Below are 25,350 nucleotides of genomic sequence, written 5' to 3' on the forward strand. Positions count from 1 at the left end.
GCTCTGTTACTAATAAAAGCGCATGTATTTACTGTCAGTGTAGAACACACTATTTGATATAACCCAATTCCTGTTCCCAGACCATGGCCTGTCATAATTGGCTCAGAATAAATTACCTCTAAGGAGAAAGCAAACCAATTACTTTAGGGCAATCAGGATTTTCCCTGCTTCCCGCAAACAAACAAATGGGGTTCTGTCTCTAGCTCCTTATTCTAAGTGGCCTCTATAGCCCTCCATGCCCTTCTGGCTGGTCCTTTTCTCACCATTGCTGCCCACTAGGGCAGTCTCCCTGTTTGTCCATCGGCTGTGCTCTCATAGTCCTTAGTCCTTACCTCCCTTTACTGTAGTTCTGCCTCTGCCAGCTATCCCTGTGAATGTGTGCAGCTTTCCCCTACCGCCCCCCACCATGAAATAGGGCAGCGCATTCAGCAGGGGCCCAGTTTCCTTTCTCAACACACTGACCTCTACTGGCTTAACCCTGTCTCTGAGTCATAGTTATTTTCCTTTCTTCTTTGCTTCCCTTCCTCCCTCCACCACAACCCCCAAGGAAGCAAGGGACACGAGGTAGCTGGTCACATTGGACCTGCAGCTAGGAAACAGAGATGAATATTATTTTCTGCTTTTATTCAGGGTAGGACCTGGGCCCTTGTGGTGGTGCCAGTCAACTTGACAATGAAGACTAACCATCACATCTTTTATTTATTTGACTAGTTATCTAGGTTGTGCTGGTAGCGGCTCAAAAAAGGGGAGCATACCTTCCTTCTTCCTAATTTTTAGGGGAGGCTTTCTGTAACCAGTGAGGATGCTCTGAGTGTGAATTTTCCATGAATACCTAGTGTGGTTCATCTTCATTGTCGGCTTGACTGGATTTGGAGTCACCTAGGAGACATTGGGCATGTCTGTACCAGCATTTACAAAGAGAATTTCAGAGAGGAAGACTTGCCTTAAATGTGAGTGCTTACATCTTGTAGATGGTGTTCTGAGTTGGATAAAATGGGAAGCAGGAGAAAACCAGATGCTTACCAGCATTTGTCTCTCTGTTCTGTGCTCTGCACAGAACACCAGTCACTGCGCCTTCCTGCTATGATGGGCTGTGTCTTCAGACTGTAAGTCAAGATAAAGACACCCTTTAGTTGCTTCTTTAAATATTTGGTTTGTAGAGACAGGAAAGTAGCTAATAGATGCCCTACATTAAGTTAAGGAAGATTCCTTCCACTTGAGGTGTACTCTTTTGTCATGAAAAATTGAATTGTGTTAAATGCATTCCAGTTAGATTAGCTACTTTCAACCTGTGGGTGGAGACCTCCTGGGGGTCAGCTAAGACCATCGGAAAACACAGGCATTTATATCACCGTTCACAATGGTAGCAAAATTACAGTTATGAAGTAGCAATGAAAATAATTTTTTGGGTGTTGGGGGGTCACCACAACATGAGATACTATATTAAAGGGTCACAGCATTAAGAAGGTTGAGACCCACTGAGTTAGATGATCAGAGATGCTCTACTTTACTGATAAACCGTGTTATATGGGTTGATTTTCTTACTCTAAATGACCCTTGCATCTTGGAATAAGTCCCACCTGGTCATGATGTACAGTCCTTCTGTTGTGCTGTTGAGTTTGATTTGCCAGTGTTTTGTTGAGAAACTTGGCATCTATATTCATAAGAAATATGAACTTGAGATTTTTTAAATGGTATGTTTGCCTAGCTTTGGTAGTTTTTTCTTCATTTATGGGATGGGTTTTAAGTTGATTTTATTAATTCTTTGAGAGTTTTTGGTTTTGTACAATGTGGTTTGACCATACTTGCCCTGCTCCCCTACCTCTTTCCAGATCCACTCCACTTTGTCTACCCACTGACCTTTGTGCCCTCCCCCCTTTGAATACCATTTTGTGCTGCCCAAATATCCTTGCTCTGAGGTTTTCCGCTGGAGCACGGTCAGCTCATCAGGAGATGTACTCTTAGGAAACTGTCTCCTCCCTCCCAGTACCTAACAGTTGTGTCACCATTTGCGTCACTGCTGGGGTGGACTTGTATGCCAAGCCCTCCCTCCAGGCTTGGGTTTGGTCTGCCTTGATCTGGCACAGGTTTTGTGCTTGTCGTCACAGACACTGGGAGTTCACGGTGCAGCTGTTCTGCTATGTCCTGAAGATGCTCCTCTGTAGTCATCCCCGTCTCCTGGCTGTTACACTGCTGCCTTTTCTGCAGTGATCCCTTAGCCTTGGGATGTTTGTGTGTGTGAAGTATATAAATTCCCACTGAGGCTAAGTAGTTGCTTACTCTATACTTCGGTCAGCTTTAGGTCTCTGTGTTAATCACCATCCACTGCAAATGGACATTTCAATTAGGGCTCAGAGATGCCTTGGTCTGGAGGTGCCCACTTAGACTTTCATTTTTGCAGGGCAGGTCAGCAGATAGTTTTTGGTTGATAGTTATTTCATTAAGCACCTCCCCTCTTTCTGTCCTCCAGTCTATGAGAAGTTAGTTATTGATACCCCCTATTGAATGGAATGACTTGTTTTTCTCTCTCTGCCTTTAAGATTTTTCTCCTTGGCATTTGATGATTTGATTTCAATCTGTGTGTTAAATCTGGTTTAGACTATCTTCTTGGAGTTCTTTGAGGTTCTTGGATGTGTATCTTTCACCAAATTTGGTAAGTTTCTGTTTTCCCTGAAGAGGTTTTCTCTACCTTTCTCTTCTTGCAGGACTCCCATGTTTGTGTGCTGCTAACCTGAACCCTGCCGCACAGCTCCCCTAAGCTGCGGCTTTGTTGTTGCTTATTTTGTTCCTGTCGGTTATTCTTTTCAGCGTCAGCTTCTCAGCTGGGCTCAGTTGTCCTGGCTCAGGAGAGGCTCTTCTCTTTTGTCTGCTCAGATCTCCTGCAGGTCTTCTCTGGTCTTCCTTGTTCCTCTAGCAGTTTGGTTTCAGTTACCGTGCTCTGCAATATTTCAACCCAATTTCCTTATAGAATATCCATCAGAAGTGATACTCCAGGTCCAGTCATACATTTCATACTGGTTTTGTTTTGTCATCTGTAAGTTCTTAGGCGGTCTGCCAGTAAGCCCAGTGCTTGGACTTCTTCCTGGTTAATTTCTGTCAATTTTGTTCTCCCGTTGAGATGATCCATGCTTTCTATTTCATTGTATACTTCACAGTTTCCTGTTGAGAGCGGGCAAGAATGCAGTAACCCTGGAGTCAGATTCTCTGGAATGTAGCTGTCTTACTTATTTTGTGATTTCTGCAAGGACTGTATTCCCTGTGTATAATCTCTGAAAACTCTTTTCCTCTGTCTCTGAGGTCAGCCAACAGTCTGGGTCCAATAGGAAAAGGAATGTTTCTGTCATTCATTTCTGTAAGGATGCCCTTCAGCCCTAAGAGGGTTGAGTCAATGGTCAGCCTCTGTTGTGGTCACTCACTGGACACTCAGGTAAATCAGAACACATGTCACCACATTGTCGAGGACTTGTCTCCACTCTCACTCCAGCAGCCTCCGTGGCTACCTGCCAGATGGAGCCCGGATGGTGGAAGTTACTGAATGCTAGAATTCAGTGCCATGCCCCTCCCCCCCCCTTTGTTTCTAGTTCAGTACTTCTTCAGGTGATGAAAATGTCATTTAGTAGACCTCAGAATTCGAAATAATTGATTTTAGCAGTTCTTGTCAGCTCGGTAGTTGATTTGGTAGAGAGACTGATTTTTTTCAGTGTTTTACCTCAACATCTTCTAGGATATCACTCCTGTATTGATTCTTTAATTTAAAGGGGGTTTTGTTTATTTATTTTATTTATGTGTGTGTGCGTGTGTGTACATGCATGTGTACCTGGAAAAACTGTTTCTTGAGATAAAAGCCTGGCTTACAAGGCAGGAACTTAATTGTTTTGTCCCTTTCCTGTTGTCTGTTACATATTATTTTATGTGATCTCTGCACTTTTCATAGAGCAGTTTCTCTGTGGTTCAGTAGTAATGACCTGTGGTTTCCTAAAACAGTGGATGCTTTTAGATCACTAGTGCAAGGCCAGACACTTGGAAAGACAAAACAGTAAAGTGAAATATTTTTTTAAACTGTAAGGAATATAAGATTATTGGATAGACTCATGTAGTACGCATTCTCTATTATACCTGCCATGAATCTGTACATATATAATATTGAAAGGTTTGATTTCTGTGTATTGCTGTCTTGGCATGTCTCCAAAGGCTATGATTTCATGTATCCATTTTTCTCTGTTGTAGGACAGTTCGTGTTTGGTTAAAGAGGGACAGTGGACAGTACTGGCCAAGCATATACCATGCAATGCCTTGTAAGTATCTTGGTTTCCTGAGAGAACCCAGATTCTATCCCAGTGACCCTTCCTTCCCTGTTTACCTTGTTGTATTTTTATCTCGAGTTGTTAAACCATTTATTCAAAATTCAAGACACTCAGCATTGAGTATTCCATTCTCAAGAATCGAAACATTCTAATTGGAAGTGAATCTGTTTTTACCAAAATCTTACTGGAGAAATATGTCCATATACTACTAATTGGTGCAAGAGTTTACTAGTTTACATCATTGGCATAAGCCGTCAAGGCAATAGTGGACTCAATCAATGACAGCAACCAGTTTTCCACTCTGGGAGATCACAGGTCTGAAAGGGGAGGAGAGGACAGGAGCGAAGAGGTGGGGGAAGAAAAGAATTTCCTAGATTGTTGCTCTAATACAAGTTCCTCTTCAGCTGAAAAACTGACCTGTCAAATTCGAACATTACTTTTAGTCTAGAAATTTCAATCTTTAAAATTATTGAGATTTGCCAGGCAGTGGTGGCACATGCCTTTAGTCCCAGCACTTGGGAGGCAGAGGCAGAGGCAGGTGGATCTCTATGCAGAGCAAATTCCAGGACAGCCGGAGCTGTAACATAGAGAAACCGTGTCTCAAAAAAGAAAAAAAGAAAAAGAAAGGAAGAAAGAAAGGAAGAAAGAAAGAAAAATTAGCGAGGTTATTCATTCTATTGTTTGTTTTGGTGTAAAATAATTGTTTGATTTTATGCGGTAAAGGTTTTTTTCTTTTTTCTTTTCTTTTTTGTTAAGATTGGGTCTTACTGTACACCTTGTCTGATCTGGAACTTGCTATGTAGACCAGGTCTGCCTCGAATTCACAGAGGTCTATCTGCTTTTGTTTCCCCCTATATCTCCACTGTCGGGGACTGGAGTACTGGGATTAAAGACCTGTGCAACCATGCCCAGCATCCATTTAAATCTTCATTAAAGTTGGTATTGCAGAAAAATCTCCCTGACTTGTTAGGGCTCATACACTCTGACTGCTTGTAGTGTCTGTCTCGTCCCGTCAGAAGTACCCCGGCTTCAGAAGTATATGACACTATACCAAGCCAAAGTAGATTCTAGGTGATTTATTTATGCCTCTGACAGAGGAATACTATAATATTTTGCCTATTCATGAGTAAATGATTTATTTTTTATAGTTTTTATACAGTATATTTTGATTGCCTTCCCTATAACTCATCCTAGATCCTCCCCACTTCCTTACCCACCCAAATCTTGTCCTCTTTGTTTCAAGAAACCAAATGAAAACAACCCCCCAAAATGAAAATCAAAACAAACAAAAATCACTAAGATTCCATATGTCAAAGCAAAACAAAGAGTCCCCCCCGCCAACCTACTCATTCAAAACTAAACTCATGGAGTTCATTGTGTTGGCCAACTACTCCTGGAAATGGGCCTGCCCTAGAGTATGGTTGATATAGACAGTGACAAATCAGTTGGAGGGGGGAACCCCAATTTTCCTTTTTTTGCAGGTATCAGTTGTAAATAGCTTCCTAGTTAGTGGTAGGGCTTTGTGTCTACTTGCCTTCTGGGATTTGGCTGGCTTGACTGTGCAGGGCTTGTTTGTGCTACTACAGTCTCTTTGAGATCCTATGCGGATCAGTCCTCTTATGTCTGCAAGACACTGTTTCTTTGGGGTTACCCATTACCTGTCTCTTATACTCTTTCCACCTCCTTTTCTGCATAGGTCCCTGAGATTTGAGGGTAGGGGTTTGATGAATACATCCCATTTAGGACTGAGTGATCCAAAGTCTCTCATGCTAGGCATATTGTGCAGTTGTAGATCTCTTTGTTAATTACCATCGACTGCAAGAAAAAGTTAATTGCCATCTACTGCAAGAAAAAGTTTCTATGGGTATACCAATATGTCATTTGGAGGTATTTATGTTATGTTCCTTTATCAGAATAGTAGTAGTAGGATTTCCCTTGGGCCCATGATTTATCCAGTCTCAGGTATTTGGCCACATTAGCAGTGTTAGATATGGGTTCCACCTCTCAAATGGGCCTTAAATCCAATTTTTTAAAAGTTGTTGGTTACTTTCATAACATTCATGCTATGTTTGTACCAGTATATGCCGCAGACTTGTTGCTGTGATAGTCAGTTGTATTGACAATGACTTTTCTCCTCTGGTAGTGTGCAGGGTGCCTTTTAGTATCGGGAGTACAAGTCAGCATGGGTGAAGCTTCTAGTTGATAACACCTCAACTTCTCCATGTTCTGTGATTTAAGTGTTGTCTCTAGCAATAGGCCTTGCCATCAGGTTGTGAAGAGCAACCAGTAGACCTGGTAGTAGCCTGTGATGTAAGGGGTGGGGTGCATGGAACCATTTTGGGCAATAACTGAACAAGAGTCCTGGCATGTGTGTTTTTACTTAGTGACATAAAATGTCTAGCTAAGATAATTGTCTCCTCCATTATAAGTGACTCCATTTGAATTTTTTCCATTCATGTATATATTTTAGGAAGCTTCTATGGTTATACATTTCCATATGGCTTTTAAAAGACGTTTATTGTGAGTTGTCCTTCACCATATTCCTTTCTTTACCCTGCTCTCCCATCCTACTCTCCGCTTAGTCCTTCTTTTCTAGTTTCTCCTTTATCTTTATATAACCCTATATTTCCCCTTCACTGAAAGTTCTACTTCTCAGTGCTTTACTAGGTATCTAATATTTGTGGTTATTTGTATTGAAACACTTACCTGCTGGTTAAAAGCTAATATCTATGTATAAAAGAAATAATGCAATATATATTTTTTGGGGGGGCGGTCTGGGTTACCTCACTCAGGAAGATTGTTCCTGTCTGCATTCATTTATTTACAAATTTTATTTTTTCCTAGCAGTTAAATGATATTCTACTGTATAAGTGCACCACATTTGTTTGTCAGTTGATGGACATCTAGCCGTTTTCAATTTCTGGCTATTATGAATATCACAGCAATGAACATGAATGAGCAAATATCTCAGAAGTAGGTGTAGAGACCTGTAGGTATATGCCCAAGAGTGGTATAGCTGGAAGGTTGATTTTCAGCTTTTTTAAGGAACTTCTCCAATGGTTTCCACAGTGGTTGTACAAATTTGCATTCTTACTAGCAATGAATAAGTGTTCTCCTTCCCCCAAATCCTTACCAGCATAAACTGTCTTTTGTTTTATTTATTTTGACCATTCTGACTGGGGTAAGATGAAATGTCAAAATAGTTTTAATTTGCCTTTCTCTGATGGCTAAAGATGAATACATACATACATAATGTCAAACATTACTTTAAGTGTCTCTCAGTCACTTGCATTTCGTCTTTTGAGAACTGTGCTTAGTTCTTGTGACAGTTTGAATAAAAATGGCCTCCATAGACCCACAAGGGAGTGGCACTATTTGGGGGTGTGACCTTGTTGTAGGAAATGTGTCACTGGAGGTTGACTTTGAGATTTCAGAATCTCAGGCCAGGCACAATGGTTTACTCTCTTTCTGCTGCCTGCTGATTCAGAAATAGAACTCTCTGCTTCCTCTCCAGCACCATGTCTGCCTGCGTGCTCATGCTTCCTGCCATGATGATGATGACTAAACCTCTAAATCTGTAAGCCAGCCCCAATTAAAGGTTTTCCTTTGTGAAAATTGCTGTGGTCATGGTGTTTCATCACAGCAAGAGGAACCTTAGCTAAAACAGTTCTGTACCCCATTTTTATATTGCATTGTTTTCTTGATATCCAGTTGTTTTAAATTCTTTATATATTTTAGATAATAGCCTTTAGATAATAGTAATTGGTAGCTTGCTGCTTTGCCAAATGATGGTGTCCTTTGCCATACAGAACCTATTCAGTTTCATGAGATATCAATAATTAATTGCTTATCTAATGCCTACAGTATTGATGTTCTGATCAGAAAGTCCATCCCTGTGATAATAATGAGGTCAAGCCTGTTCCTCACTTTCTCTTTTACCAGATTCAGGGTATCTATGTTATGGTCATATCCTTGATCTTGGGGTTGAGTTTTGTTCTGGGTGATAAATATGGATCTGTTTGCATTCTTCCACATGCAGCTACCCAGCTTGACTACCTAGCACCATTTGTTGAAGATGCTGTATTTTCTCCAGTGTGTATTTCTGTCTTTGTCAAAAAATCAGGTGCCCATATGTGTGTTGTTTTATATTTGGGTCTTTGATTCAGTTCCATTGATCAATGTATTTATGTCAATACAATGCTATTTTTTATTACTATAGCTCTGTAATACATCTAGAAATCAGGAATGATGACACCTCCAGCAATTATTTTATTATCTGAGATTATTTTAGCTATCATTTTTTCTTTTTTTTTGTGTGTATGTGTTTTCCATATGAAGTTGAAGATTGTTTTTCAATTTCTGTGAAGAATTATGATGGAATTTTGTTAGGAATTGCATTGAATTTGTATATTGCATTTGGCAGGGTTGTCATTTTTAAAGCATTAATCCTACTAATCCATGAGCATCTTCTGCATCTTCTGATGTCTTACTCAATTTCTTCAGTGTCTTTTTATTATGCAAGTCTTTCATTTGCTTGGTTAGAGATACCCACATATATGCAGCTATTCTGAAAGGTGCTATTTTCTTGGTTTATTCCTCAGAGTGCTTTTCATTTGTGTCAAGGAAAGATACTGATTTTTATGTGTTAATTTTCTATCCTGGTACTTTGTTGAAAGTGTTAATCAAATGTAGAAGTTTCCATGGAGGAATGCTTAGGGTCTTTTTTGAATAAAATCATATCATCTGCAAATAAAGACATTTTGACTTCTTTTCCTATTTGTATCCCGTTGATCTCCTTCAGTTGTCTTATTGCTCTAGCTAAGACTTCAAGTACCATGTTGACTAGGTAGGAGAGAGTAGACAACCTTGTCTTGTTCCAGATTTTAGTGGAAAAACTCTGAGCTTCTCTCCATTTAAGAGGTTGTTGGTTGTGGGCTTGCTGTACATATCCTTCAGTCTCTCTCTCTCTCTCTCTCTCTCTCTCTCTCTCTCTCTCTCTCTCTCTCTCTCTCTAAGATTTTTATTTATTTATTTATCCTGCCTGTAGGCCAGAAGAGGGCACCAGATCTCATTACAGATGGTTATGGGCCACCATGTGGTTGCTGGGAATTGAACTCAGTCAATTCCCAGTCAGTGCTCTTAACCACTGAGCCATATCTCCTGCCCCCAGTATGTCTCTTGTATCCCTAGTCCTGGGATAAAAGTCCCAGGACTTTTATCATGAAGGGATGTTAGATTTTGTCAAAGGCACTCTTTGCAATGAATGTGATCATGTGGTTTTCTTTTAGTCTATCTGTGTGATGAATTATGTTTATTGATATTTGTATGTTGAACCATTCCTGTATCTCTGGATTGAAGCCAAGTTGTTCATAATGTATGATCTTAATGATGTGTTCTTAAATTGGGTTTGTGAATAATTCTATTAATAATTTTTATTTCTATATTCACATAAGGGAAACTGGATTGTAATTTTCTTTTTTTTGTTGGGTCTATATGGTTCAGGTATCAGGGTAATAGTGGGTTTTTAAATTGAAAATGTTCCTGAAGCTTCTATTTTGTGGGATAATTGGAGTTTTGGTGCTAATTTTTTTTTTTTTTTGAAAGCCTGGTAGAATTCTGTGCTGAATCCATTTAGTCCTGGGATTTTATTTTGCTGGGAGATTTTTAATTACAACTTTGATTTCATTAGGATTTATAGGCCTATTTAAATTCTTTATTTCATCTTGATTTAACTTTGCTAGATTGTATATATAGAGAAACTCATACATGTTTTTTAAATTTTCAAATTTAGAGAAATACAAATTTTTAAAATATATCCTTATTATTTTCCAAATTTTCTTGATTTTTGTTTCTGTGTCTCTGTTTTTATCTCTAATTTTATTAATTTAGATCTTCTCTCTCCTTCTTCTGGTGAATTGCCTAACATTTGTCAATCTTGTTGCTTTTCTCAAAGAGCCACTCTTCATTTCACTGACTCTTTTATTTTGTTTTATTTTTTTTGTTTTTATTTTTAATTTCATTGATTTCAGTCCCCAGTTTCATTATTTCTTGTCATCTACTTCTTTTGGGTGTTATTCCTTCTCTTTGTTCTAGAACCTCCAGGTGTGGAGCTAAGTTGTTGATATGAGATTCTGCAGTTTTTTGGTGTTATGAACTTGTGAAGTTATGCTATGAACTTGTCCCTTAGAACAATCCTCATTGTGCCCCATAGGTTTGGGTATGTTGTGTTTTCATTTTGTTCAGTTCTGAAGAGTTTCATATTTCCTTCCTGATTTCTGTCTTGGCCCATTTTTCATTCTCTAGTGAGTTGTTCATTTCCCATGAATTTGTATACTTTCTGCTATTTCTAGTGTGGTTGATATCCAGCTTTAATCAAGGGTATTCATATAGGATGCAGGGTGCTATTTCACTTTTCTTCTGTTAGTTGGGGCTTGTTTGTTTCCTAATATGTGGTCAGTTTTGGAGAAAGTTTCACAAGCTGCTAAGGATAAAGATTTTTTTTTTTTTTGCATTTGGGGAGAATGTTCTGTAGATGTCTGTTAGGTTTTTGATTTATGATGCTATTTAAACCCAACATTTCTCTGTTTAGTTTTTGTTTATATGGTCTGCCTATTGGTGAGAGCAGGCTATTGAAGTCACCCAATATCATTGTGTTAGGGTTAATATGCGATTTTTAGCTGTAGTAGTGTTTCTTTAATGAACCTGGGTGCTATGGCTTGGTGCATAAATATTTAGACTTGTAATGCCCTCTTGGTGGATTTTTCCTTTAATGAGTATGTAGTGTCCTTCCTTATCTCTTCTGATTACTTTTGGTTTGACTTTTACTTTGTCAGATATTAAAATAGCTACAGCTCCTTGCTGCTTGGTTCCAGTCGCTTGGAATACCCTTTCCTTCCTTTACGTTAAGGTGCTGTCTGTCTTTGATGGTGAGATGGGTTTCTTGGATGCAACAGAAAAATCAATACTGTTTTCTAATCCAATTTGTTATTCTGTGTCTTTTTATTGGGGGAATTGAGGACACTAATATTGAGAGTCATCAGTTTTATTGATTTCTGTAATTTTGATGTGGTGGTGGTATGTGTCCTTCCCCCAACCTCCCTTGGTGTTCTGTTCTGAGATTATTCCTTGTGTCTTCTTTGGTGTAATTAAACTTCTCTTCGGCCTGAAGCTTTCTTTTATTGACTTCTATAGAGCTGGATTGGTGTACAGAAAATTTTTTTATGTGGTTTTATCATGGAGTATTTTTATTTCCCTCTCTCTCAATTGTGATTGAGAGTTTTGTTTGGTATAATAGTCTGGGCCCCTTCTGCTCTCTCTTAGAGTTTGTAGAACACTTGTATAGGACTTTCTGTTTTTTAGAGTCTCTATTGAAAAGTCAGGGGTTATTCCAATGGGCCTGCCTTTATATGTGATTTGTTTTTTTAACCCCATGTAGCTTTTAATATCTTTTCTTTGTTCTGTACATTTAGTGTTTCTATTATTATGCACTATGGAGAATTTTTTTTGAACTTGCCTGTTTGATGTTCTATATGATTCTTGTACCTTGATAGGCACCTCTTACTTTAGATTAGGGTACTTTTCTTCTATTTTTTCCTTTTATTAAAAATAGATTCTTTTCTCACATAATATATTCTATTACAGTTTACCCTCCCTCTACTCCTCCCAGTTTTTCCCCATCTCCTCTCCCATCTGGATCTACTCCTTTTCTGTCTCATTGGAAAAGAACAGGTTTCTAAGTGATAATAATAAAACAATAAAATATAATATAAAACAATAATTATCACACCAGAGTTGGACAAGACAAGCAAACAGAAGAAAAAGAGCCCAAGAGAAGGAACAAGATTCAGAAACCTAGTCGTCAACACACTCAAGAATAAAAACACCAAACTGGAAGCCATAATATGTACACGGAGGGCTTGGTACAGATCTGTGCAGGACGTGTGCCTGGTGCTTCGGTCTCTGAGTTCATATGAACTTTGCGATTTAGAGAACCTTGTTTTCGTGGAGTCCTGCATCCCCTCTGGCGCTTACACTCTTTCTGCCTGCAGTTCATCAGGGTTCTCTGAGCTTTGAGTGGAGGGATTTGATGGAGCCATCCCATTTAGGGTTGAGTGTGTCAAAGTCTCTCACTCTCTGCATAATGTCTGACTGTTGGTTTCTGTAATTGTTTTCATCTACTGCGAAAGGAAGCTTTTCTGATGATGGCTGAGAAAGGCACTGATCTATGAGTATAGCACAATGTCATTTGGAGTCATTTTTTTTTTTTAAAGACCAGTAGTATTGATTTTATCCTAGGTTTCTAGACTATCTAGTCTCTAGTTCTTGATCGCTCAAGCAGTGTTGGATATGGGTTCTATCTCATGTAGCAGGCCTTAAAGTCAAATCAGATATTGATTAGTTCCCAAAGGCTTTGTGCCACCATTGCCCTAGCGTATCTTGCAGGCAGGACACCATTGTAGAACAAAAGGTTTGTGGCTGGCTTGGTGTTTAAGGTTTTCTTTTGGTAGCACGCTGAGTACCTTACTATACCAAATATGCTAAAACATAGGAGTGAAGGCTCTGTGTAGGCACCTGCTTGACTTCTCCATGTTAAATGAGTTTGTAGGTATTATGTTTAGCAGTTGGGCCTTGCTGTCTGTTTGTGGAGAGCAACATATTTGTCTTAGCAACAGCCTGGGTTGTTTGGGGATCCCCTTGGGACCCTTTAGGCCAACAACTCAATTAGATGTAACCCAATCCCCAAACTGGAAGCTTCATTTGGTTACATGAGATCGCCAGTTGGGACTGAGTCTCCCAATTATTTGATGATTTCATTTAGACTGCCTTCATATATGCTTTAGGAACCTTCTACTATATAAGCTTTCCATACTACCCTCAAATGGTTCTTTCTTTTAACTGACTCTCCCTATATTCACTTTTTCACCTCCCTCCCTCCCCGCTTCTCTTTCTTACTTGATCCTCTGGTTCCAGCCCTTCTCTTCATCTATAGCTATACTAGTTCTCTTTCTTAATGAGGCTTATCTGTACCTTCTAGTTCCTTACTCTTCCTATCTTTGGTTCTATAGATAGTAGCCTGATATCATTGACTTAACAACTCTTAGTTATTAGCACAGAGCATGATATTGACACAAAAACAGACATGTTGATCCATGGAATTGAAGACCCAGACATAAATCCACACACATATGGACACCTGATTTTTTTTTTAATAAAGAAACCAGAAATGCACAGTGGTAGAAGATAGCATCTTCAACAAATGGTGCTGGTCAAACTGGATGACTGCATGTAGAAGAATGCAAAGAGATCCATACTTACTGTTTTGCATATAACAACTCCAAATGGACCAAAGACCTCAACATAAAACCAGACACACTTGACCTTTTAGAAGAGAAAATAGGGAATAGTCTTGAACTCATTGGTACAGAAAAAAACTTTCTGAATAAAAAACCATTAGCACAGGGACTAAGATTAACAATTTAAGGGGCTGGAGAGATTGCTTAGTGGTAAAGAGCACTGGCTACTCTCTTCCAGAGGACCCAGGTTCAATTCCCAGCACCAACATGGCAGCTCACAACTGTTTGTAACTACAGTTCCAGGGGATCTAACACCCTCACACAGACATGAATGTGGACAAGACACTAATGCACGTAAAATTAAATTAAATCTTTTTTTAAAAAGATCAACAATTAATAAATAGTTCTTCATGAAATTGAGAAGTTTTATCAAGAAAGCAAATAACCTAATTTAAAAATGGGGTGTAGATCTAAACAGAGAATTCTCAATAGAGGAAATTCAAATGCCTGAGAAACACTTAAAGAACTATTTGGCATCCTTAATCATCAGGGATATGCAAATCAAAATTACTTTGAGATTTTATCTTATTCCAGTCAGAATGGTTAAGATCAGTAAAACAAGTTACAGCTCATGCTGGCAAGAACTTAGTTAGGGTTTTTTATTGTTGTGAAGAGACACCATGACCACAGCAACTCTTATAAAGAAAACATTAAATTGGAATACAGTTTCAGAGGTTCAGTCCATTATCATCATGATGGGGAGAATGGTGATGTGCAGACAGATGTATAGCTGAGAGTGCTATATTCTGCAGGGGACAGGAAGTTGACTGGCTGTCACACTGAGGGAAGCTTGAGCACAAGAGATCTCAAAGTCTGCCCCCACAGTGACGCACTTCCTCCCACAAGGTCATACCTCCTAATAGTGACACTTCCTTTGGAGGCCATTTTCTTTCAGACCATCACATGGTGAGAGCACAAACTTGTGCAGCCACTATGAAAATGAGTGTGGCAGTTCCTCATGAAGATGGGAATCCATTTACCTCAAGCTCCAGCTCTAAGAGTGCTTCATCCTAACACAAGGACACTTGCTCAAACATGTTCATTGCTCTATTTATAATAGCAAGAAATTGAAAACAACCTAGATGTCTCTCAACAGAAGAATAGATAAAGAAAATGTGGTAATTTACACAATCGAGTTGTAGGAGGAGGGGGCTGCTTGTTTGTCCCGCTGCCCACCCAGTGTCCGGCCACCTGGCTAGCTTAGCCCTGAAATACTCACACAGAAACTGTATTCATTAAATCACTGCTTGGCCCATTAGCTCTAGCTTCTTATTAGCTGTCTCTTACATCTTAATTTAATCCATCTCCATTAATCTGTGCATCACCACAAGGTTGTGGCCTACCAGCAAAGTTTCAGCACATCTATCTCCTGCCGTGGATCCATGGTGTCTCTCTGACTTTGCCCTTCTTTCTCCCAGCATCCAGTCCAGTCCTTCCTGCCTACCTAAGTTCTGCCCTATTAACAGGCCACTGCAGTTTCTTTATTCATTACTGGTAATCACAGCACACAAAGGGGACTCCCACATCAGCTTTGAGAAGTAAGACTGTTTAGTTATTTGTTCAGCCTTCAGAAGGAAATTAAAGCAGACCTACTTCGATCCTTAGATGGTTTTCAGCATTGCCTGAGCAATTTGTTGGAATTATGCTATTGGGCTCTACCCAAAGCAGCTGACTTCGAATCTGCATTTTATTAAAATCTCCAGGTGGAAATCAATGTGTATTAAAGCTGAGAATATGATCTTGTAACACTATAGCTTATGTGTTGCTGAGCAATATGTACATATTTAAATGAACCCAGATGAAGCCCTGTGCATATACAATATTGATTCATAAATATGTAAATGATGTTAGTCAAACATTTACAGCATGTCTGTTATGCATAGGCCAATGATGGGTGCCAGGGATTTGCAGATGAAGAAGGTTCATAGAGCAAGGCGATTTCTGAAATTTTTCATTCTTGGGTACTTTCAGTATTGCACACAGGTAAAAGAACAAACAAAGGCTATGTATATATTCATCACAGTTATCAGAAATTAGCCTTTATTGTCATAGTGAAACCTATGATAATTTTAAAATAAGTTGGAAAAAAAAACCCAGAATTTAGCTTTTATTTCTAGGAATCTTACAAATTCAGGACACATAGTAACTAACTGCTTAGCAAGTATTTCAGTTTTACTCAGCTTGAGAGTGAGAATCATATTGCATAAGGAAAGAAGCTATACTTGATCATAGAAAACCTGAAGTGGATTTAAACTTTTAATGAATTGTTCTGTAAGCTTTCCTATTAGGAGAGAGAGAGAGAGAGAGAGAGAGAGAGAGAGAGAGAGAGATTACTTAGTATTATCCCTAATTAATGGTTAACTGGTATTGGCTATAAAATAAATGAAAAAGAAAGAGAACCAATTGAATATATGCCACAAGGCAACTGTGACCATGTTGTGTGTTTATACTGGTACAAAGTAAGTAATATTCCAAATGCAGAAGGTAGCTTCTTGACTTTGTCCTCTAGAATACTTTCAAAATATAATAATTGTTGTGTTTGGTAAGAGAGTAGGTATTCTGTATCTTTGGTAAGAAGTTGATTTTTAACAGAGAAGGGGGCAGGAGCCCCTGGGTGAGAAGAGTGATGAAGGCTGAGTTTGATGCTGAGTAACTGCAAGGCAGAGTGTGATAATGCTGAGTGCCCTAGGGGAGTGACCAGCAGGCAAGTGATGATGAACAGGTGCATCGTTACAAGTCCCAGCTGCTGTCCTTGCTAGTGTCCTCATTGTTTTTTCTAAGCTGTTCATTCACCTGAAGGAAGGAAGCCAAGAGAATCCGGCCTTGTGTAATTAAGGTTATTTTTCCTGAATCAATCTGACTTTCCCAGAAGTTTAGCACTTTGACTAGAAAATGCTGGTCTTGGTCCTGGCAGGCCCCTAGAACTGGCAACATTAAACCCAAGAGCTTCTGGGCATTTGTGCTTGGGGATGCAGTAGGAACTGATGGCAGAAAAGGAAGGATGAGCCAGGCAGAGGACCCTCTGATTCCTGCTGGGAGAAGCCCAAATGGTGATATTGGAAGGCTTCCTTCCTCATCCTCCTAGGCCACCGAGAATCCTGGCAGGGCTCTGCCTGTGAGATCCAGACAAGACCTCTTGGCCTACCAGATGCACCCCATATGCTTCTGTTTTCCTGGCTGTCACTGCAAGTGTGTGTCTAGCCTGCCTGTCACACTCTCCGGGACCTCTGTGATCTGTAAAGAGAAGGGCTGATTTATAGCTAATCCTGTTGGTGTTACTGTAGTGTTGAGCTGAACATGGTCTGGCAGGAGTGAAGCCATGGAAAGAGGGAAAACAGAGAAGAACGGTTTATCTTCCTCTCTTTAGTTTCTTGGGACAGTTTGTCCAACTAATGTTAAACACTGCTTCTGGCTATGTGCATCGTCCAGAGGATGTGGTGGTAAATATGGCGGTCGGTTCCTGCCCTCTTGATGCTCACACGGGTGAGGGAGGCAGGTGCTAGCTGAGCACCGCCCACAGTCCCTTGAGGATTGTAGCTTGAGAAATAATGCCATAAGGACCTGGTCACTGGTGGTCCCTGAGGAAAGTCTGCTTAAACTGTTCTCAGCAGAAGTTTGCATATGTCTATGCTGGGAATTGGACCTTGTGCCTACTAAACACACTTGACTATATCCTTAGTGCTTCTGTGGAGAATCCAGGGCGCTTATTGCCTTGTTTTGAAGTTTCCTATAAACAAGCTGGTATTGCGGGCAAAAGAGAAATTGGAATGAATATTCTTTCACTCCTCCCCTGGTGTCTCCATGCTATTGCTGCTAATTGGTGTCAGTTTACAGGCTGCCGATCAGGGACCCTTCCTACCCACCTTGGTTAACTGTAGAGGGACCTTCCTCAGGGCCCAGGGTTGAGGCTTCCCTGCAGCCATCCTTGTGTTCTAGGCTTCTAATGGGTACTATTTCAACTACCATATTCTCATTATACATGAAAGTCACTGGTGTCCACGATTGATATATTTTAGATTTACTTTACTAACTAGCTTTGTCACTCGTGGATTTAAGATAAAAGAAAGGTAGGGAGGAAAATGAAGTGTCAGCTGGGGTGGCAGGTGGTGGAGATGTTTGTGTGAGGGGATTGGCTGTCACAGTTGGGCCTTGGTGTCAACTTCTCCTTTGGGAATAGAGGACAGGTAAACTTCCTCGACTGCCAGAGATACAGTGCCTAGGAGGTTGAGGGGTGAAAGCCTCAGGCAGGGAGGGCCATTGGAGAGCCGGAAGCTGCTGTGGGATCTCTTTTCATGCCAGGCAGGTGGAATTTACATTAGCTCCTGAGTTTTTATGAATTTGTCCCCAAAACAAATAGAAGGCTGTTTTCCCCCCCCAAAGATAATTACAAATACAAAGATAGACACATCTTACAAATAACTGCGAGAGCTTGTTTTGTTGTCTGTCCAGCTCTTGCATTAGCTGTGAGGTTATGGTCAGGCCCTGCAGATCTTACACAGGTACAGCCACTGGACATCTGCTCAGCTAGCAAATGTAGGAACTTGAGCCCTTACTGAAACACTGATTTGAACCATCTGTTTTCCCAGATCTAATTAAGGCCTAGTTGAGAGAGATCCTAATTGTGGTGGGCAGCGTGAGCCTCAGCTAAGTTCTGAGTTGTACATTTGTAGCCCCTGTCTATAAACACCTTCATCTGCTGTCCTTAGCCTACATGTACATCAATGTGAAATTCTCTGTGACTATTTATTTTTTTAAAGGGAATAAGAGACAGTTCATTGTGGAGCCGTTTTGAGTGGCCATGGCCCGAGAATATAGATTTAGGTTACCCCAAATTCCATGTTCTATTGTGGAAGCAATTTCATTAAGTTTTATGGTTTTACAGGACAAAGTCATAAATCAAGCCAAGTTTAAAAACATTGGTGGGTACATCAGAGAGGCAGGTACAATGAGATGAGGGAAGCTTTTCTATAGGCCCAAGATGCTATCTGAAGCTAGTGGTCTGCTAAGTTAATAGAATCCAGAAGACTTTTATCCTTTAGTCATGGGGTGTTTGTTCCAACAGAGATGGGCAAGGAATGGCTGTCCCTGGGGCTAGAACTAGCCCAAGATAAGGAGTCACTGCTCTGTTGTTAATCCACTCATACACATTTAAATTTGTAAAAGATAAGTTGCGGGTACCAATATAATAAATATTGTTCAATTTAAAAGTTATACTATAGGACGTTTTAGGTATTAGTTAAGTCAAGAAACACCATGAATATTGTTGTAATTAGATATTAATGTCCTTTGTATAATTTGCATAAAAAGAATAAATTCAAATCTTTGGGTATTCCTAGTTAGAAGAAATGGAATTAAAGTTAAATTAGAAACTATTTGTTTTTTGTGTTAGCCAAATTACACTGTATAACAAGAATATGTGCGTGTGTGTGTTTATAAAGACAATGAAAAATCTTGACCTTTTTGAACATTAAGGTTTTTTTTTTGGTTATTGTTGTTTTGTTTGTTTGTTTTGGTTTTTCCGAGACAGAGTTTTTCTGTAGCTTTGGAGCCTGTCCTGGAACTAGCTCTTGTAGACCAGGCTGGCCTCAAACTCAGAGATCCTCTTACCTCTGCCTCCCGAGTGCTGAGATTAAAGTCGTGCGCCACCACGACTTTTGTTTTTGTTTTTTGATACAGGGCTTCTTTCTGTAACCTTGGCTGTCCTTATCCAAATTTATGAATATAACATTCAATTTTGTAGCTTAATGAAATCTTATGACTCTAACAAATGTTCTTTTATATAAACAATTAGCATTTTAAGGTTTTTAAAACATTTAATATACTTAAAGATATTATGTAATAGGTTTTAAGATGTTTCGGGTACCCAGATTTATAAAGTAATACATATTTATTAGGCCTTAATATTTTATCATAATATTGAAATTCAAAGATATACACACATATGCTGGGTGTTGGTGGCACACACATTTAATCCCAGCACTCGGGAGGCAGAGGCAGGTGTATCTTTGTGAATTTGAGGCCAGCCTGGTCTACAAGAGCTAGTTCCAGGACCAGCTCCAAAGCTACAGAGAAACTGTCTCAAAAAACAAAAACAAAAGATGTATACTTTAACTGGATATACCAGAAACTAATAATAATATTTTTAGTATAGAATAAACATAAATTTTAAATAGAGGAACTGAAGTGGCCATAGTTTGTTCAAAAAAATCTGACACAAATAACATGAAAACAAAACACAAGAACAATTATAGACACATATGGCACCCATTGCATGAAATTAGGTGCACTCAGTTTAGAAAAGAAAAGGGCATTCTTTTAAGATGAGAGAAGGGCTTATTAATACAAGGGATCAAAGTAAAGTTAGCCATATAGACTTAAGGTTCCTACCATCTTTAAATGGCTTAGGGGACTGTTATTTTCCTGTGCCTCACCTGCATTCTAGGAGGTAACTTGGAGATCAAAAACTGTGCCAAGTCATGTCTGGCCACCCTTCCTTACAAGTCAACTAAAAGAATCAAAAGTGGGAAGCAGAAAAATAAGATTTATGTGGTTACATTGAGAAGGGGTGGGAGAACAAAGAGATCCAACAAAGCCTTGAACTTCATCCTTAGGGTCCTGAAGTAAGATCAAAGTTTATCTAGAAGGCCAAGGGTGTGCACACACTCCAAGCAGGCCTGATCAGAGTGTGGTCATGCCCACTGTTGTCTGATAATGATTTATTTATTTTTACTCTCATCCTATAAGGTGATTTGACAAGTTATTAGTACTGTATGTAAGAAATACAGTAAAGGAACTACCAAAATGGCTGCTCAGCTGCACGCTTCCAGTTCAGTGAGAGACCCTTGTCAAGGCTATAATGCAGAGAGAAGTAGGGGACGACAACAGGACATTTTAATTGGACATCCCAAATGACCTCTGGATGTGTGTACACAAGTGCACCCGTCTGCACACTTATGAAACACACACATACACACATTCACTCTAATAAGATAAAGTAAAATGATGAATTTGGCAGTTCTGTTTTTTATAAGGGAGTAGGAAAATCCTATCATTCTGCTAAAGGAGCATAGCAATAGAATGACTCCTGATGACATATTCCTGTAGCCGCAGGTCAGTGAATCTCTCAACATCCATGAGGGAAGCTTTTTCTTGCAGTAGATGGCAGCTAATACAGAGACCCACAAGTGGACAACATGCAGAGAGTGAGAGACTTTAAGAGAACACTTTTTATTCTTAATACTGCCACACAGTGAAGTAACTCCTACATTAGTTTTCTCGGGCCGCTATAAGGAAGTACTACCAAGTGAGTCACTTCAATGGCAGGGCTGTCTGTCTTGCCTTCCAGCTCTGGAGACTGAGATCTCTGGGGAGGGGGTCCTGTGCAACTCTGGCTCCTTCTGAGGGCTGTGAGGGAGCTTGAGCTTCACTCCCCTCTGACTTTGTGGCCTCCTGGGTTCACCCTTAGCTCTGGCCGCACCCTCACATGCTGTTCTTGCTGTGTGCATGTCTGTCTAAATTCTGCTCTTCCAAGACTTCAGTGATGCTGCATCTTTGCCAGTTAAACCACTGCTCACTTACAAATAAAGCCACATATTCTTACCACCATAGATTTCTGTTTTATTGGCATTTAAACTGAGGTCTCTTTTAGCTTCATATAAAGAAAATGACCCCACAAGCATTTTCAACACTGTCAACTTCCATTATACTTCTTGAGTACTTGGAGTAAAACCCCCCAGTAGTTCATTTGCTCCATAAATTCTGAACCAATATACTTTTCAGCACTGGTGTGTGTATTTGAATGTCTAGCAGTGGAGGGTAAAATCTTTCTGTTTTCTCTCCAGCCCGGAAGACATTGCTTTCTTCTGTTTAAGTTGGGATTTGAGTGGGATTAAGAGAGTGGTGGCCAAAGGTTTACACAGCACAAAGTAGAGTCAGTCTTACGGCCAGCACAAGCCAAGACTCCAGCCGTTAGGATTTGCCATGTCTGAGAATGTCTGTCTTGTGTATTCATTAAAAGGGCAACTTAAAAACTCGTTGCAAAATTGCTATTTTTCCTTTGTTGCGAGTGTGGTTTAAGTGAACTGTTTCAGGAGACAGTGGGATGAACCTAGCCACACACTTAGCTCATTAGACACCGCTGAATCGATGAGAATCATTGTTTTGTTAATTTCATCAACATGTTCATTTCTTTCAGCTCCATGTTCATGCATGTCTTTTAACCCGGAAACAAGAAGACTGTCCATAGGTCTAGACAATGGTACAATCTCAGTAAGTACAAATAAGTAAGATTTCCAGTTGAAATACTTGCCCTCTTGTGGAGTGTTATGAACTGTGATAACAAGTTATCTAATAGTTTTTTCAAGTATACAGTCATTTTCTGGCCAAGCGAGTGCCTGGAGCACAGTAAGTTATGGTGAGGGGGAGGTTCTGTGCCGGGAGAGGCTATCTTTACTTCTGTGCCGTGGCTCAGCATGCCCTGCTGCTTTGCTGGATGCTAGGCTATGGACCTTAGCAGGCAAAGAAGTAGCTGTGTGCGTCTGCATCAGTGAGAGGGAGTGGACTTGCTGTACTGTGATACTGAGCTTACACCGGCTGTGACGTCTGAGTGTTGGGAACAGACACATAAGGGAAATGCTTTCTTTTCCATCTGCGTATCTGATCTTGTGTTTTGATACTCTGTGTTCTCTTGACTTTTTCTTGTTGTCTCAACTCTGTTGTAACGGGAATAGAAAGCTGTAGACTTGAATGAGCTTGTGAAGAAAGTAGAGATAGAGGTTTGGAACTAGATCCAGATCAATATTAGACCCGCTGGCTACAGGACTTGAGGGAACTGAGTGCTTAGGGTGGACATTTAGGTTTTATCATCTTGTTTCGTACTGACTTTCATCTAGAATATTGACCAGTAGCAAGTGTGATCTGGTCGTTTCTTTATTGAATATGTTATTCAAGCCGGGTGTGGTGGCACATATCTTTAATCCCAGCATTCGTGAGGCAGAGGCAGGCAGATCTCTGAGTTCAAGGCCAGCCTGGTCCACAGAACAAGTTCCAGGACATCCCAGGGCTACGGAGAGAAACCCTGCTTTGACAAAAACAAAAGATGATCCAGGGCCCTGGGCAAGAGAAGCTCTGCTTTGGCACTTGTGAACTGAAAGTCCTACCCTGAGATGCTGTGAGCATTGTAATCCAGTGCCGGGCAGGTGGTGGTATTCCAGCACTGTGAATTTTGTAACCTGGGTACTGGGCGGGTGGTGTGAACTGAAAGTCCTACACTGAGATGTTATGAACCTTGTAATCCAGGTACTGGGTAGGTGGAAGCGATATTATAATCAGTAGTTCAGGGTTGTCCTTGCTTATATAGTGAATTAGAGATCAGCCTTGGGTCTGTGTCATCTGTCTCTAAAACAAACAACCAAACAAAACAAAAGCCAACAAGAATACACCTCTGAAGGTTATGTGCTAGAGGAAGTTTGACTCAGACAAGAAGAAAGCATCAATCTATATTATTGTTATTACTGTGTAAGAATAAATGTAATTGATCATATGTGGATTTACTGTTTGGATCATGGCTTTCCTACATATGTGTGTGTACACTTTGTTTGGCGATCAGAGGTTAAGGTTGCATGTTTTCCTCAATCACTTTCCACCTTATATATTTTTTTTCATTTGCCAAAACAAATTTATTCATTATCCAATAAAAGCAACACATATGCAGAAAGACATCCCACATCATCTCCCCTTTTCTGTATAAATAAAAAGAAAGTTTTTAGTTTCAACATAGTAAAATTACATATAAAAACAATTATCAAGCAAAAATTATAGTTACAATATCTCTTTGTGAGTCTAAAGCCTTATATCTAATTTATCTTTTTTTTTTTCAAAGTTTTGAGACAGGGTCTTTCACTGAACCTGGAGCTCACCAATTAGAGTAGTCTGACTGACTAGCAAGTCCTAGGGACCCTCTTGTCTCTGCCTCTCTAGTACTGGGATTTTATGTGCGTGCTGCCTTTTTTGGGGGGGAGCAAGGACGTCCTCATGCTTGTACACCAAGCACTAACTGAGCCATCTCCCTGGCCCCACCGTATTCTTACTGCATCACTTTTTGTTAACTGATATGGGTTGAGGAAATAAAGGAATAAGAACACTCAGCATTGGCATTCTGCTTCATCCCTGCTTCACACTAACCCTGAGGTGTGGGCAGTATTCCTCATGTCTCAGGTGCAGAGAATGAAGCCTGGAGAGCGCACATGTTTTACCCAGCTCAGAAGCGGCCAGCTGACATGGGGAGTCTGTCCATGGACTTGGGAGTCATTTTCTCAGTATGTGAGTCTGTCTCCTTCCCAGTCTGTGAAAGCTTCCAGTTTGTGTTGAAACAGTTCCTTGAAACACCATGGTGCTTTGCTGCATGTGAGGTGAAAAAAGAGAAAGAATGTGAGCTCATCTCATCAGGGCATGAGCATCTAGTTCTGTACTGTGCCATGATGTTAATGTGCTCTCAGTTGACATGTGAACAGGTCCTGTGTTTATATGGTTAGCTTAGGCCTGTAGATGCCCACCCAGACTCCACTTCTTGGAATCATCAGACTTGTATTAAGGAATCAAGTGGAAAATCTAAGTAAGATTGGAGGTTAGCTTACTCAGAGGGTGCTCTTAACATTTGCAAAGCTGAGAAGGAGGGAGGGAGAGAGGGAGGGTGAAAAGGATGGAAGGAGGGAGGGAGGAAAGAAGGAAGGAAGGGAGGGAGGGAAACATGAATGGACACCAGGGCTCAATAAGTAGAAGCAAAATGTGCTCTTGACAGTTTAAGGGAACTTAAAGCATCTTTGTCTTAATGCAGCTGAAAATCTCATAAACTTTGGCCTTCTTGCATATACTGTTCTGAAGAGATTCATATTTTGCAAGTTAATGAACAGATTCCTGAAAATATCACTGTTTTCTTCTGTATCATTAGTGGTATTCTTCAGGTGGCCCAGCTTGATGCTGTGTCACATGATGGGACTCACAGTGGTGTGTATTTTCACAGAAACCCCAGGGATGGAATCTGTTTTCCCGGTAACAGGAGATACCCATTTGGACTCTTGAGCCTTCAGAGGCTCCAGGGAAAAGAAGGTAGTTGCCTTAGGAAAGGGCATTTCTTTTTCAAGTGAAAGAGAAAAAAATGCTTTGGAAATAACAGTATTTAGCATCCTTTAGAAGGGACCGGACATCATTAGAGATGTCACCATCCCCCAAGGCCAGTGTCTCACTGCACTGAGAATGCACAGGACAGTGCACTGTTTGTAGTGACCTGTATGTGCAGCAGTCCCTTGTCTGCATCTGGTTCTGCAGTTTTCAGTTACCCACAGACAGCTGTGGTCTGAAGCAGTAGGCAGAAATTCCAGAAATAAATGACTCCCAAGTGTAAGTAATCATTCTATCTTAATTGTAATTGTTAATCTCTTATTGTGCTTAATTTATAAATTAAACTTTGTCATAAGTTCATAAGTGTGTATAAGAAACAAAACAGTTCTGTAGGGTTCAAATCAAAGCAGTCTCATAGGCATCCATTGGTGGTCTCGGAAGGCAGGCATCCTGCGTAGATATGAGAGAAAACTGACCCTTCCTGTGGGAGCAAGGCGAGTCATGAGCAGCAGCCATACTCCAGGTATTAACACCTCGCCTGCTCCTTTGCTAGGGCTGCTAGAAAAAAGCATCAC

The 25,350-nt window shown here is 40.2% G+C and overlaps 1 protein-coding gene across 1 annotated transcript in view; it reads left to right on the forward strand.

The window, feature by feature from the left end:
* Positions 1 to 25,350, forward strand: part of Wdfy2 (WD repeat and FYVE domain containing 2) — a 131,581-nt gene that overhangs the window by 41,641 nt on the left and 64,590 nt on the right. The window contains exons 2-3 of the mRNA XM_048421708.3: positions 4,228 to 4,295; positions 21,852 to 21,925. Of these exons, the coding sequence (XP_048277665.1) occupies positions 4,228 to 4,295; positions 21,852 to 21,925 (142 nt within the window). The remainder of the gene's footprint in view (positions 1 to 4,227; positions 4,296 to 21,851; positions 21,926 to 25,350) is intronic.

Source organism: Myodes glareolus, chromosome 12 (assembly GCF_982192425.1).
Source record: "Myodes glareolus chromosome 12, mMyoGla1.1, whole genome shotgun sequence".
Lineage (NCBI taxonomy): Eukaryota > Metazoa > Chordata > Mammalia > Rodentia > Cricetidae > Myodes > Myodes glareolus.